The sequence below is a fragment of the Pseudopodoces humilis genome, chromosome 7 (assembly GCF_049639895.1).
Source record: "Pseudopodoces humilis isolate 2021_Gansu_Grassland_sample_001 chromosome 7, ASM4963989v1, whole genome shotgun sequence".
NCBI lineage: Eukaryota > Metazoa > Chordata > Aves > Passeriformes > Paridae > Pseudopodoces > Pseudopodoces humilis.
This window is the reverse complement of record NC_142206.1, coordinates 7,337,913-7,357,296: the sequence shown is the minus strand read 5'-3', so window position 1 is coordinate 7,357,296 and position 19,384 is coordinate 7,337,913. Positions and strand designations below refer to the sequence as shown.

Below are 19,384 nucleotides of genomic sequence, written 5' to 3'. Positions count from 1 at the left end.
GCGGCCGCCGTACGCGCGATGTGGCCGGGGCGGGCGCGGCTCCACGTCAGCCATCGCCGGAGCGGCAGCGCCGCGGGCCCAGCTCCGCACCGGGACCGGCCCGACCCCACCGCCCAGTATGGAGCCGCACGGCCGGCCCGCGGCGGCCTCGCGGGACCGGGGGGAGGGAGCGGGCGCCGCTTCTCCGCTGGGCGCCGCAAGGCTCGAGGCCTCAGGGCCTCGCCGGCATCTTCCCGGTGACCCCCGGCAGGGCCCCGGGGGTGCGGGGCGCTTGTGGGAGGGTTTGTGGCGCGGGGAGGGCTTCGCGTCTCGGGGTTTACCCTGTGGAATGGCAGGCGGGCTCGGGCGTTCAGGGAAGTTTTGCCTCATAGCTTAAAATGCCCGGGTTTGGGCTGGAAGTAGGAACTGGAATATTAAGGGAGAAATACCCCTCAGCTGGCTCTAAGTTTGTCGGGTTTTTCAGTAAACACTTTGAACACTCCGCATTGTAGTTGTGCATCAGTAAAACGGTGCATTCTGAAGGTTCTGGTTCATTAGGTGCCCCCCGTTCGTAAGGCTCCCTGGGGATGTAGGTGTGGCTTTTTGTCTTCCTGGGCTCTATAAACTCTGTAACTTTCGATTTCCTGGAGTACCGAGGCTCTGGCACAGGTTGCCCAGAGCAGTTGTGGATGCCCCATCCCTGGAAGTGTTCAGGGCCGGTTTGGATGGGGCTGTGAGTAGCCTGAGCTAGTGAAAGATGTCCCTGCCCATGGCAGAGGGTTGGAATTAATTCATCTTTAAGATCCCTTCCTACCCAAACCGTTCTGTGACTCACCACAGGTGACAGAGATATTATTGCTGCAGAGTTAAAACAGCACCTACATCTGCCTCCGTGTGAGCTCTCAACGATCAAACTGATTTCAAGTCTTTGTGCCTTGCAAGGAGGAAATCCAGGTGGTGGTTCTCCCTGCCAAATCTCCCAGCTCTGTGTTTTAGGAGAGTTGTTTTACACTTCTGCTTTTCAGAGCCCAAAGCACACTCATTTATCACACTTCAGACACGTTTGATCGTGATTTTGGAAATTTCTGCAGCTTAGGTCTTTGTATGAGTAAGGATACCTGCCCTGCTTTCATGAGGATCTACACTGTGGTCTGTGTGATTTGTTCTTGTAGGTGAAGGTGCTGGCTGCAGAGCTTTGAGGCAGGAGTTCTGGGTAGCAGCATAGGAAAAGTAAGCAAAAAAGCTGCTGCTGAGGCAAGAAAACAATTGGGAAAGACCTCTGAGATCATCAAATCCAATCTTTGACTGATCACCACCTCAACTAGAGCATGGCACTAAGTGCCACATCCAGTCATTGAGTGGTTTATGTTTATGTTGATATTTGTAAGCAGCAAAGTTATGTCATCTAGGCCTTTAAATACAGAATTCATAACAGAAATAGGAGTGTTTCCTTAAAAGTTTGTATTGCAGTTAGTTTTTGGGTGGTTGTTGTGCTGCTGATTGATGTGAATTGTTTGCTTGTGTGGAAAGAGTCAGCAACCCAGCTCAGCACAACTTCCCTGCTCAGGGGGAGGTTCTCTGGGTGCCCATTTCATGAGAAAAGGGAGTCTAAGACTTCCAGACAGTTAATGCCAATAAAAACTGATTTATTTTGACACAATTTCTGTAGAAAGTACAAAATTGCTCACGTATGAAACAGTAACAGTTTGCTTCACTTGTGCTTGTCAGTATAGTAGTGCAGAATTAGCCAAGCAAGCTCAAGCTTGAGCATTTTTCATTACTTAAGAAATAGAATAAAAAGGTTGATTTGGTCCTAGATGTCTGTTATTTAAAGAATAAACAAACACGAGAATGAAAATTGATACAACAAAAAGGTTGATTTGATCCTAGGTATCTATTATATAAGGAAAAAGCAAACATGAGAATGAGAGCTGAGCTTAATAGCAGATTTTATTACCTGGACCACCAGGCACACAGCAGCTTTGATAGATCTGTGGCCTTCTTGTCCTTTTTCATCATAAAAAGGCTTGGTTTCCTTGTTAGTGTCTAGTGGAGACAGTAGAGTTGAGCTGATCTAATGATCCCTGGCAGGTAAAAGCTCTCTCCATCACATTATCTTTTCTCCCATCCTTGGTTTCTGCTCTGTTGGATCTCATGCTCATCTTCAAGGCTTCCTGCATAGACTGATTCATCTTGTTAATCGAGTCCAGAACTTTATCTTTTTCTTTTTTCTTTTTCCTTTGAAGTTTTTCAGCTGATTTTGCAGCTTGGGTCATTCACCTGGAGGGGCACAGGAGCGCAGGGAAGGTAGTGGGAATATACAGCTGGGATCAGGGAATGACTCCAGGATGGAGAATCTGCTGAATCCATTTGGCTTCAGCCAAATGTACACTTCTGTTATTCCTGACTATGCCCAAAATATTGGAAAGATTTTGTTCATTTTCTGTTGTCTCTGAAAAACGTCATGCTCTTCATCTTTGTGGTGCTCACGGGAATATTTTAGGGCAACAGCAAAGCAAGAAGGCTTTTGCATGCAGCTTCTCAAGAGACCCAGCAATCCCTTCAAACCATTAAGTCAGTTATAACAATGTTTTTGTGTTTGTTAATCAAATCTTTTAACTTTGGAATGGCTTTGTTTGCTTGGTTTTTAGGTTATCTGACAGTTGTGTGAAAATAATTCTTCCCTTGAGAGAACTCCTGTAACCCAGAGCCATGACTGCTGCAGAGAACGTGTGTTACACGTTGATCAATGTTCCCATGGACTCAGAGCCACCTTCTGAAATCAGCTTAAAAAATGACCTAGGCAAGTATTGACAGTGATTGAAGGATGCTCCATCTTACCTGAATTGTTCTCTCATCCTGCCTTTCCTACAGTATTTACATTTTATAAGCTAAAACAAGTCAGTTTGATGTTTATTTTCTGTTGAGTTCTGGAAGATATATGTTCCTGTTTGCTGTGTTTTGAGAAACTTCATGATATTAATTTATGTGCTTTGGTGTACTCCACAGTCTGTGCAAAATCTGATTTTTTTTTTTTGTTTTAAGGGTTTTGACTAATACCTGCTTGGGCTAAGGCAGATTTGAACAGATTTTCTTGGAATAAGCAACAAATTGTGTTGTCATTTGTTCAGTGCATGGTGGAATGTGCTGGCCAAAAACAACAGTGTTAGTTTCTGGTATATGTGTGACACCAGAGCGCACTGCAGTATCCTGGTATAAATTTAAGCATTAAAACAGCCTTGGATTTTGAACTCTTTCAATTCCAATATATTGATCTCAGACTAAGTCTGAATTCCATGCTTGTTTTTAAATATCTCTTGCTTCCTCTTTATCCTTTAATAGAAGTAAAGGCATGGATTTTATTGATATACTGTATTTCACTCCTTCAGAGGGGTTTGTGTCTTCTGACACTGAAGATCAGTATGCCTGTTAAAATAGCTGTGACATGTCAGCCTTCCTCACTTCATTTCCTCCTTTAGAAAAAGGAGATGTCAAGTTGAAGACAGAGGCCTTGAAGAAAGTAATCATTATGATTCTGAATGGTGAGAAGCTGCCTGGGCTCCTGATGACCATCATACGTTTTGTGCTGCCTCTTCAAGACCATACTATCAAAAAACTGCTGCTTGTCTTCTGGGAGATTGTGCCAAAGACCACTCCAGATGGCAGGCTCCTGCAGGAAATGATCCTCGTGTGTGATGCATACAGAAAGGTAGCCTCTTGTTTATTTCATTGGTTATTCCTCTGCTGGATCTTTATAGAAGGGGTATCATTTTGTGTTACTGAATAAATATAAACATTGTTTGTGCTCAGCATTTCCTTCCTGTCAGTTGTGTCTCAGTGCTTCAGAGTTGGCTAACTGCAGACAGGCAGCAGGTCCACTACCAAGGGGTTTTGTGTTCTTTTACTGGTACAACTTAACAAAAATTTAGTGTTCTCTTTCCTTGTCAGTGAACATCAACAGGCTGAGCTTTCACAGCCATGGTAATCAGAGAAAACAAATACAATCCAGAAAAAAAATCCTACATACTTTGTAAGTTTTATTGCACATAAATACATGTTTTTAAATATTGTGAGGCAGCAGCAGCACTTTAGGAAAACATGTCTTGAGAAAACACGGAGATGTCACTGGAGATGTTGGGAGCTTGTGCCATGTGAAAGCTGAGTGTGGGAGAAGGGGCAAGTGCATTCATCTGGAGAGTCTGGCATTTCAGATATGTCTCCTGTTGCTTTTAGGATCTCCAGCACCCAAATGAGTTTATCCGAGGCTCCACTCTCCGCTTTCTCTGCAAGCTGAAGGAAGCAGAGCTGCTGGAGCCTTTGATGCCGGCCATCCGCGCGTGCCTGGAGCACCGGCACAGCTATGTGCGCCGCAACGCCGTCCTGGCAATTTACACCATCTACAGGTAAATGCAGAAACCAGGCACAATCCTGCATGCACAAGACCAAGACTGCCTTTGGTTTTTGAGGACTCAAATATTTATTACTCCCTAGTGTGGTGCTTAGAATTTTCTGTTTGTTTGCCTTTTCTCCACTATCTAATGGGAATCCTTGGGTTCTGCTCCTTTCCAGCAGCTCTTTTAATTACAGTTTTTTCTTGTAAAGGAACTTTGAACACCTTATACCTGACGCTCCTGAACTCATCCACGATTTCTTGGTGAATGAGAAAGATGCAAGCTGCAAAAGAAATGCATTTATGATGCTAATTCATGCAGATCAGGTAAGGATACCTGCCTTCAAAATCATTTGGTTTAATAATTGTAAATATGCTGGGTAACTAGCCAGTAGTTTGTTAGTAATACAAACTACTTATATTCATAAAAAAAAAAAAACCATGTATGATAGTGTTAATGCTTTTGTGGGATATTTGGTGGTGATAATGTTGGTCTTTAGTGCTCTCTTTATTTTAAATGAGAACTACTCTATTTGGTGAAGGTGCTGAAAAATGTGAGCATAACCACCCTGAGAAGCACTCCATTATCTGCTGTTCTGAAGCTTTTTTAGTTGCATGGGAAAGAAATGGCAGTTTCTGTTTAGTGTTTTGGATTACTTGTTCTACAGGCAATTGCCTTTTTTGCCTAATTCCCATTAGTCTATCTCTCTTTTTGCCCTCTATAGACAGGATGGATTATTTTGCTTTTTAGGTCTACAGTGTTTTCCTAAATCGTTGAAGCGTTGCATAAAGGCTGTTTTGTATTTTGATTTTTGGAATGTGTTTTGATTTAAGACTCAACTGCGTGAGCAAACTCTGAATAATGTAAAATAATTTATGTTCTGTTTGTGTAGGATCGAGCTTTGGATTATTTGAGTACCTGTATTGACCAAGTGCAGACCTTTGGTGACATACTGCAGCTGGTTATTGTTGAACTAATTTACAAGGTAAAAGGGAAATGTTGTGGCACATTTGAAATAAATGCACATGTTAATTTACAAAATTATATTAGACTTTTTAAAAAGGGATAGAATGTTGCTGGGAAAGGGATTTAGCTGACTTCTTGTCCATGTCAGGAATATGTCATTGCATAATACAGTTGAAGAAGATTTGTCTCTTGAAATGATAGAGTTCAAGTGTGCACTTATAGAGCAATAAGTCTCACCAGATTTGCTGTGATGGGGACTGTATTATCAGAGTAGTCTTCATGGGCATGAGCAGGGCATCTCTTAGAGAAGCTGTTAGAAGCTCTGCCCTTCCTTTTGATGGGAAATTTTAAGACCCTGTAGCATTGCTCAGAGTTGTTGAGAACAGCTTTTGAAGAGCTTTTGTAATTAGATTTTTACAGCTGTGAATGAGAAAAGATTGTCACCTTTTGATTAATTTTGTCCTCTTTTGTAAGACAGTGGAGCAGGTGAGCTGTAGGATTGCTCTTTTCTTTATGTGCCAACCATAGATCATTTTTTATTGAGGTCTGTCATGCGAATCCGTCGGAGAGAGCTCGGTTCATTCGCTGCATCTACAACCTCCTGCAGTCCTCGAGTCCTGCAGTGAAGTATGAGGCTGCAGGCACTCTGGTTACACTCTCCAGTGCACCCACAGCAATCAAGGTATGAAAGTGATGTTTCCAGTGCACTGAAATGAATGCTGTGTGATGCATGTTGATACTTAGGAGTGAGGGCTTTAGTAACCTGGGCTGTACAACACTTCTCAGATGGAACACTGTCTTAAAGTATCTCTTAGAACTGACCACAAAAAAAGACTGAGCAGACCTGGAGCTAGTGGACTTCTTGTCACTTTGGTAGGGGACAAGCTTGAATACTGTGCAGACTGTTGGACAAACCTACAATCTACTTGGCCTAGTTAGCAAAGCAGACTACAGCTGAAGATTTCTGAGATTGGATGAAATTTTTTACTTGAATTTTTTTTGAATATGACTAATTTCAGACCAGGGTAGAAGCATAAAGCAGTGAAGATTTGTGTTGATTACTGATTGACCTGGGGTTCTTAGTTCTATATTTGTACAGCTGATTACTTAAGGTCACTTAGAAATTTTGAATTTGTATGGAAATTTAAAAGATAGGTTATGCATACATTTACAGCATTGTAAAGTGTAATTTCCAGAGGTCAGGGAAAGTATGAATTATAACATTCTTGGTTTGGCATACTTATTTTTGTTGAGTAGACACACTGTACATAGAAGCCGTCATTAAAACCTAATTTAGATAGGCTAACACTGCCAACTCTTTTAAGTTGGTTTTCATGCCCTGTTGCATATTTCACAACTGACCCAAAGCATGTCATATAACCTATCTTACATCTTTCTTTGAAGTCAAGTCTGTGTACAGTAAGCTGATGCCGTTGTGCGACTTCACGTGTGATTTTTGTAACATGGTGGACAAAAAAATTTAAAGTCTGTTTGTCGAGTTAATTTCTGTGCCAGCTATGAGTAACTACTTTAATGGTAAAATAGAAGGAGTATTTTCCTCACTTTCAGAAATTTTTCAGTTTCTACTCTTCATAACTAAAAAAATTGTTTTGATCCTTTTAATTTTAGGCTGCTGCCCAGTGCTACATAGATTTGATTATTAAAGAAAGTGATAATAATGTGAAGCTGATTGTCTTGGATCGGTTGATTGAGTTAAAAGAGCACCCCTCCCATGAACGAGTGTTGCAGGTAAGTAAGCTGTCTCTTTCCTGTAAGCCTTAGTAAAGAAAAGCCTTTAATAACAAAGCTTCCATTGCAATGTATGGAGAAAAGAACTTCCTAAGTTTCAGTTTCCTATTGGTATGTTTTTGGTAAAAACATCTTGGATGAACTTTTATGTTTATGACTTGGCTGCTTGTATTGTCTGCATAAGAATGAACAATGACAAATGCTGTCCTGGTTGTAAGGTTTAATGGTGTAGCTGCATAGGAGACTGGTATGTAGGTGTAGAATGTATTGGATGAACACTGAGAAGTTCTAATGCTTGTTGCTTGCTTGTCAGTAGATCATATATTATGTATCCAGAAAGGCTTTGAAAATCCTTGAGAACTGAAAATCAGAATTGTATGAAGAGGAAGTAATTTTTTAAATGACAAAACACTTTGTTGTTACTGTTTCAGGATCTGGTTATGGACATCCTCAGAGTGTTGAGCACCCCAGATCTAGAAGTGCGCAAAAAAACCCTTCAGCTGGCTCTGGATCTTGTGTCTTCAAGAAATGTGGAGGAGGTAAATTACTTGTACTTTTGATTCATTACACTGTTTTCTTTCTTTTGAAAAATGACACTTTTTAAAAAATTTGATTTGGTCTTTTCTGCAGCTTGTGATTGTTCTGAAGAAGGAAGTGATTAAAACTAATAATGTGACGGAGCATGAAGATACAGACAAGTACAGACAGCTTCTGGTTCGGACACTGCACTCCTGTAGTGTTCGCTTCCCAGACATGGCTGCAAATGTTATTCCAGTGGTATGCAAATATTTCATTATTTTGTCATTAAATGTGTTACACCTATACCCAACACCTGCAGAATTGCTGGAGCTCAGGTGTTCCTAACAGTGACCTCACAGAAGCAATGCTGGTTTTAATTCCTAAGGAAACATAGGACTTTTGATGCTGTAATTGTTCATCTTCTGCGACTATTTTTATATGTTTTTGAAGAACATGAGCTGAAGAGGACCTTTAAAAGTGCAATAATTTGTCTCACTAGGAAAACAGTTTGGGAATATGATAGTTGGTAGCTGTTTGCTATGTTTACTATGTTTGCTATGTCACTATGTTTATTACTTAAGGTTGTTTGACTTCAGGTTTTTTTCATTGGAGATACATAAGGAGTTTTATTTTTCTGAACATAAAAGGGAAGTGTTATTGTACAAGCTTCTCTGTGCTGCTGTTTGTGCTGATGTTCACCCTTCTGTGGCAGCTGATGGAGTTCCTTAGTGATAACAATGAAGCGGCAGCCGCCGACGTCCTGGAGTTTGTGCGGGAAGCGATCCAGAGATTTGATAACCTCAGACCTCTTATTGTTGAGAAGATGCTTGAAGTCTTTCACGCTATTAAATCTGTCAAGTGAGTCCACAATATGATATCAAACAGACATTGGAACACCTGTGGCTCACTTGCATTGAATGTATATAAATGTGCCAAAATCCACGTGACCCACAGAGAGTGACTGAAACTGAGATATTTTGGGGTAGAGGATTTCTAGGTACAGCTTTCTTCTTGCCTACTTGTACAAGAGATAAATTGGGTATTTATTACATTGAATAAGGAAATTCAGTTTTTATTTCTATAATGCAGTTGATAAATGTAATTCTACATGCTGGGAAATAGTGTTGTTGATGAAGGCCAGACATAAAGCAATATATTTGTTAAAACAGAATTCCTGAGGAATTTGCATTTGTAGGCAACTGGAAATACTGTACATTTATTAGAAAACCTAAACTAACATAGACTGAACTTCACAAACTATAAAGCTCTTTTAGTACCTTTCAGGGCTCTAAAAACTTTGCTTGCTGATGGGTCTGTAAAGGTTAAGTCATATGAGAATTTCTGTGTATCAGAAGAACACTCTGTCATTCTTGTAATACACAGAAAATTCTGAATCCCATCTCTATTGTAATCTCATTAACCGGGGTAAAAAAACCCTCTGAAGCTTTGCTATTCTCTTCCTAATCTTCATTCTTGTTCTGTTTTTTTATTTTCTCCTCTATAATGGAAAAATTAGTTTGTCTCAATTAAATGGAGAATTTAGAGCTGACTTTATTCTCATGCAGCAGAGTATTTCATTATGATCACAATAAAATTTAATTTTGTGTATGTCAGGATTAACACAGATGGAAATAAATATGTGTTGTGCTATATTAGGAACGGCCACGGAAGCACGACACTGACTCTCTTCTGGGTTGCACAAGAGAGCAAGTTTTATTATTCCAGATCTTCTTTTATAGACAGGTCTGAGAGGTAAAACTCTCATTGGTCATTAAACCAACACACCACTATCACTGGTCTATTGTGAACAACACCCCTTGACTGTTTCTTACAAGTAAACAAGGATCCAAACAAAACCTGCAAAAGTTGTTTTCCCTCTTCAAGGACTGTTTGGATTCCTCCTTATGATTTCTCATGAAAGAGTGAGAACCTTGTGTGACTTAGTTTCACACAGGATCAAGCTGATGCCTGAAGCCTAAAAATCTCTTATTTGACCATTGACAGGTCCCATAAATATGTAGCAGAGAATAGATCTAATTTGATGTACTTGTTCATGAATTTACTGAGGCTGAAAGGATAATTGCTTTTGATTTAACTTGCTTTTGTCAGTTGTGTCCTTTGGAACTGGCCTTACTACCTGACCATAAGTCACTTTTCTTGGTGCTAGTTTGAGTATATCATGAAAGCATGATTTAAGTTGCTATTCTTGTCTTAGGATTTATCGAGGAGCATTATGGATCCTTGGAGAATATTGCAGCACAAAGGAGGATATACAAAGTGTAATGACAGAGGTTCGCAGATCACTCGGAGAGGTCTGTGTATTTTGGGGTTTTTCTGTTTACTGGCTCTTCATGGTTTTTCCTGCCATTATGCAGTGGGTTTTTTTAAGAAAAAGGTATTTTAGAAAGATCAAGTAAGATGCAACAATGTTTAGAGGATTTGTGATGTGTGATGGCATGTGCACAGGAAATCTTAAGTAAAAAAGCAGTCAGGGTTTTGCATTCACTATTCATTTTTTTCAAGTAGCATACTTGAGCTGCTATTCAGCTCAATAAGTGATATCTATTAAGAAAAGGATTGGGAAATTCATTATTTCAGAAAATTCTGGCAGTTTTAAGATATGATTTAATTATATCCAGTAGCAAAGAAAAAGTGCTTTAAGTCTGGGTTGTTCTGAGAGGAAGACTTTTCTGACAAAATCCAATTGATGAATGAGAGCTTTGTTGCATGTGTAGGAAGCTTTTGTATGTTTTTCAATATCTGCTTATTTCCTCAAATTCTTCCCAAACCATTGCACTGTAGTTGACATTTTGTTTATAAAAATTTCAGTAATAGCAGATAATTTTTATTAAAACCTTCTGCAGAACAAAAATGTATATTTTAAATGTAACAGTTTCTTCCGGCTCATTTCTAGATCCCAATAGTAGAATCTGAAATCAAGAAAGAAGCTGGTGAGCTCAAACCTGAAGAAGAGGTGTCTGTGGGTCCAGCCCAAAAATTAGTGACAGAGATGGGCACTTACGCAACACAAAGTGCTCTTAGCAGTTCCCGACCTGCCAAAAAGGAAGAAGACAGGTATTCATGGTTTCATGCCTGGCCAGGAATGTCTTAGTTAATTTTTATCTTTTTTTTATTTGAGTGGTGTTATCTCTCATAGAGAGTTCAGTGGTTGAGGGAATTTCCTGTTTGAAGGTATTTTCCCAACAAGATAGTATCCAATAGGAAGTTGCCCAATTGCTTAGGATTTGTAATCAAAGCTTACCGTATCAATAAGAACTTTATTAATTATGATATCCCAAATTCTAGATTTTTTTTTACATAGAAGGCTCTCTCACAGTTTTAGTTTGATACAGAGGTACTGCCTTCAGATTAAAATATTTTCTTCCCTTGCACTCCTACACCTCTCTCTCTAGTCCATGTGGAAGTGACTATGTGACTTGTAAAAATCTCTGTGTATGGAAAATGACTTTGAGAAGTAAAATACCCAACCTTTTGAGGTGTTTCAAGCTTATTTTGCTTGTACAGTATCAAAGTTAAGGTATCAAGAGAAGTAGGCTGAAGATTGTCATCCAAAAGTAGTTTTCTGAATATCATTTGTCTTTACAGACCTCCTTTACGAGGATTCTTGCTGGATGGAGATTTCTTTGTTGCAGCTTCCCTTGCTACAACTTTAACCAAGATTGCTTTGCGTTATTCCTCCCTGGTTCAGGAAAAGAAGAAACAAAATGTGAGTCATCTCTTGTGTTTTCACATTCAAGGAAGAGCTGCTTGTTGCTCTTTTCTTTTAAACAGATGCAAAACAGGTTAAGTCCAAAGTGAAGTGCCATTTATGTGATTGGATAATAATGATAGTTTGGATCACAAACAGGGCCTGCTGCATTTTTCTAAATCATTCTGTTTGGTTTCAGATAGCAAGTACTAAAAAACTAAGCAATCTGTTCAGAGATGTTATGATTCAATTAATTCACACCTTTTTATACATGTCAGAAGTCAACACTTCTTTAAAGCTGTAGAAAATGCAATAACTTTCTTCCATTCTCTTTGTGCTCCTTCTCAGTCCTTTAATGCTGAAGCTATGCTGCTAATGGCCACTATTCTCCACTTGGGAAAGTCTTCTCTTCCCAAGAAGCCAATTACAGATGATGATGTGGATCGTATTTCGTTGTGTCTGAAAGTGTTGTCAGAATGTTCTCCTCTCATGAATGACATTTTCAACAAGGAATGCAGGCAGTCTCTCTCTCACATGCTGTCAGCCAAGCTAGAAGAGGAGAAACTTTCCCAGAAGGTGAGCTGTTATAAGTGTGTAACCATAAACACTTGGAGTTTTTACAGATGTTCACGTCCAAGCTGGTCCCAGAAATGTCACCATTTGACCCTCTGTGTAGGTCAGACATTATTTGACTGGTTTTTCTATGCTAAGGAATGGAATTCACTGTGAATTCTTGAAATATTCTCTTCCTGCAGAAAGAATCTGAGAAGAGGAATGTGACAATTCAGCCAGATGATCCCATTTCCTTCATGCAGCTTACTGCTAAAAATGAAATGAGCTCAAAAGAAGACCAGTTCCAGCTTAGCCTTCTTGCAGCAATGGGAAACACACAGAGGAAAGAGGCTGCTGATCCTCTTGCTTCCAAACTTAATAAGGTAGTGGGAAATCAGTGCTTTAATTATATACATGGGATCACTTTGGGAATTGCAGACTGGAACTGATTAACCAGACTCTGCTGGTTGATTGGGAAGACCCAGGTATATCCTGGTTGGGATCAGGAGGAAAAGAAAAGCACTTGTGCTTATAGTTGATACCTTCTCAAATGGGGACAGGAAGAACAAGAAGGAGACTTGGAGAGTGCTGAGCAGGTGGAATGTGGAGAAGAAATTAGGGTTTGCTGGTTTGAAGATCCTGATAAAGTTCATGGAAAACGGGGCAAGGATGCCAAAAGTGATTAAGATCCTCTTTCTTTGGCTGCTGTATCCTATTGCCAAGTGCAGTGCATCCTTATTTCACTCTTTATGCCTTTTTTTTCTGCAGATTAGCAGAACCTGCTGAGGTTTAAAGAGAAGAAATTACTTGAGTAATTCAGCAGTTAAGAGTTAAACCCCCAGACTTTGAAATACTGGATGAATTCTTTTTGATGTTTAAAATCACCTTGTCATTTTAAGTCAGCATTTCTTGTCCTGCTGATCGTCTTAAGAATAAATTGCTTTACAGTTCATATTATAGGATCCTTTAAGTTCAGAATACTTGAGAGAGAAATACCTCTCCCTTCTGGAGGGGGTTTAAAATTGTAGTGTGTATGCAGGGGGGCGTGTGAAGGAAGGCTACTTGTTTTGGAGGCCCAAATTAAAGAATAATCTATTTAGGTGTACTTCATTCTTATTTTAAGTCATTATTTGAATGATTCTGTGTTTTAAACTGGTTTCTGAGAAGGTGAATCCCTTGGCTTGTGTCACAGGTCACTCAGCTGACAGGTTTCTCAGACCCTGTGTATGCAGAAGCCTATGTCCACGTCAATCAGTACGACATTGTGCTGGACGTGCTCGTGGTCAATCAGACCAGTGACACCCTGCAGAACTGCACCCTGGAGCTGGCCACACTGGGTAAGGAGGGCTGGACTGCTTGAAACAAAGCAGCTCTGGGGTTTTGGGAATTGGACAGTACCCTGCTGTAAGGAATTCCTGAAACATTTCCAAAGTGATACCACTTAGTCACCATTTTGAAAGCCTTTAAAAATACACTTCTTAAAATATTTGGTGGAAGTTTTATATGTACTGACAATGCAATCTGATGATATAAACTATAGTCAGATTTTATCACTAAAAACATAGTGTTCCATTCCCCTTCTCCTTTTTTCCTGAAATATAGGGAGGTTTTTTGATGTACTTATTTTTCATTGTGCTGCTACCATAGAGAGGAAGATAAAAATAGGTCAAAATCCCGACTAGTATGGAGTACAAAGCCATCTGCCCTTGGTGGTTTTTGCACTCAGCCTGAAATACTTAAATACTGCATTTGCTCAACTGAAACCATTCCCTGTACCAACAGCTGTACCAGAGTCTTGCTTGGACAATCCTGAGGCTTCATTAGCTTCTCTTAGAGGAGTCACTGGAGCAGATAATTCAAGAACAGTAACCAGCTTCTTATTAGTTGTCCCCTGCTTTGGCAGTCAAGAGCTGAAATGCATTTACAATATGCTAGGAGAACTCATGTTACATACTTTTCACTATTGTGAATATGACTGGAGGGGCATAACCTTTCTCCTAAAATTCTGTAAATCATTAGATGAGACTAATGATGGAAATAACTCAAAAGAATGCATTATTTAATAGGTTGTATTTTTCTATTTGTCAGCTCAGTTAAGTGGAGTTTTGTATTTCCCAGCTGATGTACTGCAAAAGGTGACTTGAGGCATCACTCCATTGTGTGGAGCTCATGCTGTTCATGCTGTGTTCTCAAATTGCAGTTTGATAGAACTAAGGAGTCTTTCCAATTGCTTGCTGAAGGGTTAGTAAAAATGCATCCCTTAGTGTTTTCTTGGAGCAAGTATATTCAGAATCAAGGGGTTCTTTGACCTGTTTATAAATAGCTTAGTGCCTGTAGTGCTGGACATTGTACTTTGGGTTTGAGGCACTTGACTAAAGGGTTGGGCTTTATGATGATGTCAGTGATTAAAATACAAGGTAGAATTAACCATTTCCTTGTTAAAAAATTAATACTAAGCTCCATCCAAAGCCTATTTAATTCAGTATTTGTTTTCAGTGAGGTTTGGGTGAACACAGCAATATTTTAACTGAAATTTGTACGTAATATAATTTATCTTGCAATTAGAAAACTGTAAGAAAAACCCCAACCAATTCCAAATCAACTAATATCTTTATGGTGGTGTTTAGTGCAGCTCTGTAGATGCAAATACTGAATGTCAAGAAAATAAAAAGCTGTTGTTCTATAAGCTAAGTTCATTGTGTACTGCTAATGTTCCCTGATCCCCATCTCCCAATTTCTTTACACAGGTGACTTGAAACTTGTGGAAAAACCATCTCCTCTGACACTTGCTCCACATGATTTTGCAAACATTAAAGCTAATGTGAAAGTCGCTTCAACAGAAAATGGAATAATTTTTGGTAATGTTGGTAAGTAAACAATTCCGTGTGCAAAATTAACATGAATGCATTGCATTTTTAACTGCTTAATGAGCTCAAAAATAAGTAAAACCCTTCATATTGGGAGAAGAAATTAAATTACAATGCAAGAATATTTTGTGATGATTTTAAAAGAAAAATTTATATCACTGTTACTTAAATCCATTGTAGAATGTGCTACCTCTAGGATGATGGTTAGCATGAGATTGAGCAAGGGTTGACTGTTGTTAACTGGCAGGTGATACCTTAGCACCCTTATTAAGTGCAAATTCACTTTTTGGAACATTCAAAAATGTTTTGTGTTCTCTTGCAGTGTATGATGTCTCTGGAGCAGCCAGCGACAGAAACTGTGTGGTTCTCAGTGATATTCACATTGACATCATGGATTACATCCAGCCTGCTTCCTGTACAGATGCTGAGTTCAGACAGATGTGGGCAGAATTTGAGTGGGAAAACAAAGTTAGTTTTTTATTCTGTATGTTACTTTGTTGATGAGACACAATTCTGTGTCTTGTTCTACAGCGGCATTATCTATTGCCACATAAACCTCATTCATCATCCTCATTGGATGTTTACCTCAAGTAGCTTATTCTCTTACAGCTATCTTATCAGCTTCACAAGCTTAGCAATGCAGTAACTGGGTTTTTGGCTTGCAAAAGAGGTTGTGTGCATTGAGCTTTACCTCCTTTATGGAAGCTGTCCAAACTGACTGGTAATTGCTGTGTATTTTGGCTCAAAGGTGAGATGGCAACAAGTGCAAGTTTGTGCTGAGGCTGCACAATTACTCGTGCTGCTCAGCCTCTCCCATTCTTAATCACGTTGTCTTGTGGGTTGCAAGGGAGCTCTGAAAGGTTGTTTAGTCAACCCTGCCAGGGGGACAGCAACATGTTTCAACACCTTGCTGCTTTGCAGTACAGCTGTAGCATAAAGTTCTTGGTGCTGTGTAAGAACAGCAAGACGGTGGGCGCACTTCATAGTAACTGAGGGTGCCCAAACCTAAAAAAAGGGTTGAAGGGAGATAATATCATATAAGAATAGAGTAGAAGGATTAAACCAGAGTGAGAGATATTTTACATGAACTGTAGCCTTGTGTGCTACATCGGTGTGCTTACTTGAGACTAGGTTTAAATGTCTTGGGGAGAACTGGTGCACAATATATTGTAATACATGATGTATGAAGCCTTAGCACTTTGTAAACTCCTTCTAAGAAATATGTTAAAAAACAAATTAAACAAGGCATATAATATGCAACATGATAAAGCCAAGGCAGCACAGAGAACTTTGCTGCTAAAAGGGGAAGATGAAAGGAATCTTTATCACTGGTTAAAAGCAAACTTTGGACTAGGTATTGCTTTTTCTTGTTCTGGCAAGATGTAAACTGTATTCAGACAAGTAGTCCACTGTTTGCTGTAGAGAATCTAGATGTTCAACAGAGTATCATATTTACCCAATAGGTTTTAGAAACTGTGGTAATGGCATGAAATTCTCCATCTTAACAAGTGTATGGCAGAAGAGAAGACTTCCTATGATGCCACCACATAGTGGGAAGTGCATCCAGCTTACTGACCATGCTGTTCCTCAAGGAGGAATGCAGAAGTGATCTCCTTTATAGAGCCCTGAAGAAGAGATTTCAGAAATACCTGAGGTGCTAATTAAAGTAATTGACAGGTTTTTTTTCCTTCTTAAAGGTAACAGTGAATACAAATATCATTGATTTAAATGAATACTTACAGCACATACTGAAGTCAACCAATATGAAATGCCTGACTCCAGAGAAGGTGAGCTATTTCTTGAAGAGTTTTAGATACCTTTTTTAGTTCTTGTGCTTTATAATTTCATTTGTTCAACATTTGTTGCTAATATTTTTAGAAATGCCTGCTTACAATATGAAATGGTACATATACCTCAATGGTTTTACTCTGAAATGAGTAAAAGCAGATAAATGTTACCAAAATTCTCTGTTGTCCCAAGCTGGAAAACCAGAATATGCATTTTGATTCATAGTAGCTAAGCTGTAGCATAGACTTGATGGGATCATCCGTTTACATAAAGGTTTTTTTTTAGTAGCTCCATATTTCTTCCTTCTCTGACAAAATTTACATTTCTTTTGGCAGTTTAGCCCTTTTTGTTGTAAAGCAAAATAAATATATAGAATAGCTACTTGCTGTTAATATATAGCATGTATGATAGCTATGACATGTATAGTAGCCAAATTAAGTATAGTAGCTGTTTAGCTTCTTTGCCATTTTGCTGTTGGTTAAAACAAACCATAAAATGCGCTCCTGCCTTGACTTGATGAATTATGTAGACTGCAGAATTCCCAATGAATTCTAGAAGGCCACCACTGTTTCCCAGTGCATAATTCCCACATGTTACAAAACGTTGCATGTGAAGAAAGAAGTTTAAACTCGATACATTGATAACTGCCTTATGAACTCGGAGCAAACCTAAACCATGTTTAGAGGATTTTGGTCTTTTAAGAGTTCCCACGTGCTTTCCATAGGCACTTTCAGGCTATTGTGGCTTTATGGCAGCCAATCTTTATGCCCGTTCCATATTCGGAGAGGATGCCCTGGCCAACGTGAGCATCGAGAAGCCGATTCACCTGGGGCCGGAGGCACCAGTCACTGGTCACATACGGATCCGGGCCAAGAGTCAGGTAATGGGGCTTCCTTGCCATCCTCACCCTTTTTAGGACAATGTACCAAGCACTCCTAAAGCTTTACAGATTTTTTTACAGTTGTTTCTCCTGTTGTGTTACCCTAATATAGGCCTTTGCACCAAGATTTCCCAATTTTGTCCATCGTGCTGCAGATAGGATTTTATATTTTATTTGCTTTAAATAAAGAGCAAATATGCCCCAGGGTTTCATGATGTTTTTCCTACCAAATTACACATTTCAGTGTCACACAGTGAGACACTGAATTTTTATTCATGTAATTGCTATTCACGGATTCCTTTTAAAAACAACAAAATGCCAGGTGTTTTAGTAGGAATATTTTCTGTAGATAGATGGGTCTTCTTTGGATTTTAGACTTTCTACCTCCCAACTGAAAAAAAAAGACTTGATTTGGATTTTGGTCCCAATTTTGATTTGGGATTTGGAATAAATAAAGCAAAACCACCAGTGTACAACAGAAATATTTTTAACATACAATGTATGGTAAAGGAGTATCTGAGAATTTTCATACTCAAAGAAAACATTTAGTTTATGTGATGTCACTATAAAGATTTTGGACTGGTTTAAATTAAAAGTTTCTGATATGTTACCATGCCATTTCTACATAAGACTGCATTCAATTACATATGCCAGCATGGTTTCATCTTGAAATCATTGTGCTATTGAGTATGTGAATTTATTCACGCAATTTCTTTTGATAGTTCTTTAGTTTCTGTGCAATATTGGTCTGACTATGTGATTAAATTATTTTCCTTAGCTGTGGTGCACTGAGTTTGCTGGTATCAGCACTGGCACTTTCAACAGCTGAATTTCAGTAACTGGACAGGCAGTTGTAATTTCTCCCTTGGCAGCCCTCTTTCAAATGGTTGGAGGTCAAAAGGTTAAAATAAGTTTTATTCTTCTGCTTTTCGTGTTGATAACATGTGTAACAGTTGCCAACTCAAGTTTCATTGTTTCAATAATATATGTAGACCCAGTGATAAGGAAGTGAGCGCTATGCAATGTACAAAGAAGTGAACAGCTAGAAATTTCCATGCCACTGACTTCATAGATTTCTATAAATGGAACTGCCATTTTAATATAGATGAGATAAAGTTATTTTCAAGTGAAGTATTTGTGTCATGATTCTTGTCTTCCTTTTCGTTACAGGGAATGGCCCTGAGCCTTGGAGATAAGATCAATCTGTCTCAGAAGAAGACAGGTTTATAAATTTTACCTAATGTCTTTTCAGGTCTTTTACAGTTAACCTTAGGTATGTGGCTTTTGGGATCCAGAACATCTTATATTCTTCAGTGTTCTGTAATTGTAGAAGCCAAGCTTTTGAGCTGAAAGCATTCCAGCAGATAATTTATAGGTTCTCTATGATTGATATTGAGCAAATTTTGAATCTCCAGGGTTTTTTTTCTTTGTCCTGGAAGTTATGTTTTCTTTGTCTCTAATATATACTGATGCTCACAGTACAATAAACAAATTATACCAGTGCTGCTTTGTCTGTAAATTATAATCTCTGTATGATCTGATCGGTATTGAATATCTGTCCAGGGGTACTTTGATACTCTGAGAAAGTGGGAGTCTGTAGTAGCTTAAGTGTTTACAATACTGACTAGGCCTGAATATGTGAATGTGTGATCATGATTCTTAAAATATTCTGTTATGCCTAGGAGAATATAAATTTGCCAAGTAAATTAAAGGCTGTATATTTTAGATGGTAATGTATTAACCTGGCAACCAGACAAGCTTGTAGTATCAAAAAAGAGACTGTCAAAATTCAGCTCTTTCCAGCAAGTTGCAGAACCTTAAACTTTGTTTCGGAAGTGCTTTTCTAACAGCCTTATCCTGAGTAACATAACATTGCTGGTGGTGTTCTTGTTTTTCATTATGTGGCTAATGTGGAAAAGCCAGCCAAGTGCAGTGTTAAAGCTGTAGCAGCATAAGCAGTTTTTCAGTGAATGCAGCCATTGGC

General features: G+C 39.1%; 1 protein-coding gene across 1 annotated transcript; it reads left to right on the top strand.

Annotated features, from left to right (window-relative positions):
* The first annotated feature begins 4 nt into the window (after nucleotides 1–4).
* COPB1 (coat protein complex I subunit beta 1) lies at nucleotides 5–18,902 on the top strand. Its single transcript, XM_088057861.1, has 22 exons — nucleotides 5–116; nucleotides 2,631–2,782; nucleotides 3,459–3,688; nucleotides 4,213–4,382; nucleotides 4,582–4,696; nucleotides 5,263–5,355; nucleotides 5,881–6,018; nucleotides 6,966–7,085; nucleotides 7,517–7,624; nucleotides 7,716–7,862; nucleotides 8,317–8,462; nucleotides 9,820–9,916; nucleotides 10,519–10,679; nucleotides 11,211–11,331; nucleotides 11,662–11,889; nucleotides 12,069–12,248; nucleotides 13,058–13,202; nucleotides 14,613–14,732; nucleotides 15,055–15,200; nucleotides 16,430–16,519; nucleotides 17,245–17,400; nucleotides 18,571–18,902. The coding sequence occupies exons 2-22, from the start codon at nucleotides 2,692–2,694 to the stop codon at nucleotides 18,628–18,630; spliced, it is 2,862 nt and encodes a 953-aa protein (XP_087913987.1). The 5' UTR covers nucleotides 5–116; nucleotides 2,631–2,691; the 3' UTR covers nucleotides 18,631–18,902.
* The last annotated feature ends 482 nt before the right edge of the window (nucleotides 18,903–19,384 follow it).

Excerpts from the sequence above, each read along its gene's own strand:
- COPB1 (XM_088057861.1), top strand. The coding sequence starts at position 2,692 with ATGACTGCTGCAGAGAACGTGTGTTACACGTTGATCAATGTTCCCATG. Across the intron at positions 3,689-4,212 it reads TGTGTGATGCATACAGAAAG|GATCTCCAGCACCCAAATGA; the intron begins GTAGCCTCTTGT and ends TGTTGCTTTTAG. Across the intron at positions 7,086-7,516 it reads CCCATGAACGAGTGTTGCAG|GATCTGGTTATGGACATCCT; the intron begins GTAAGTAAGCTG and ends TTACTGTTTCAG.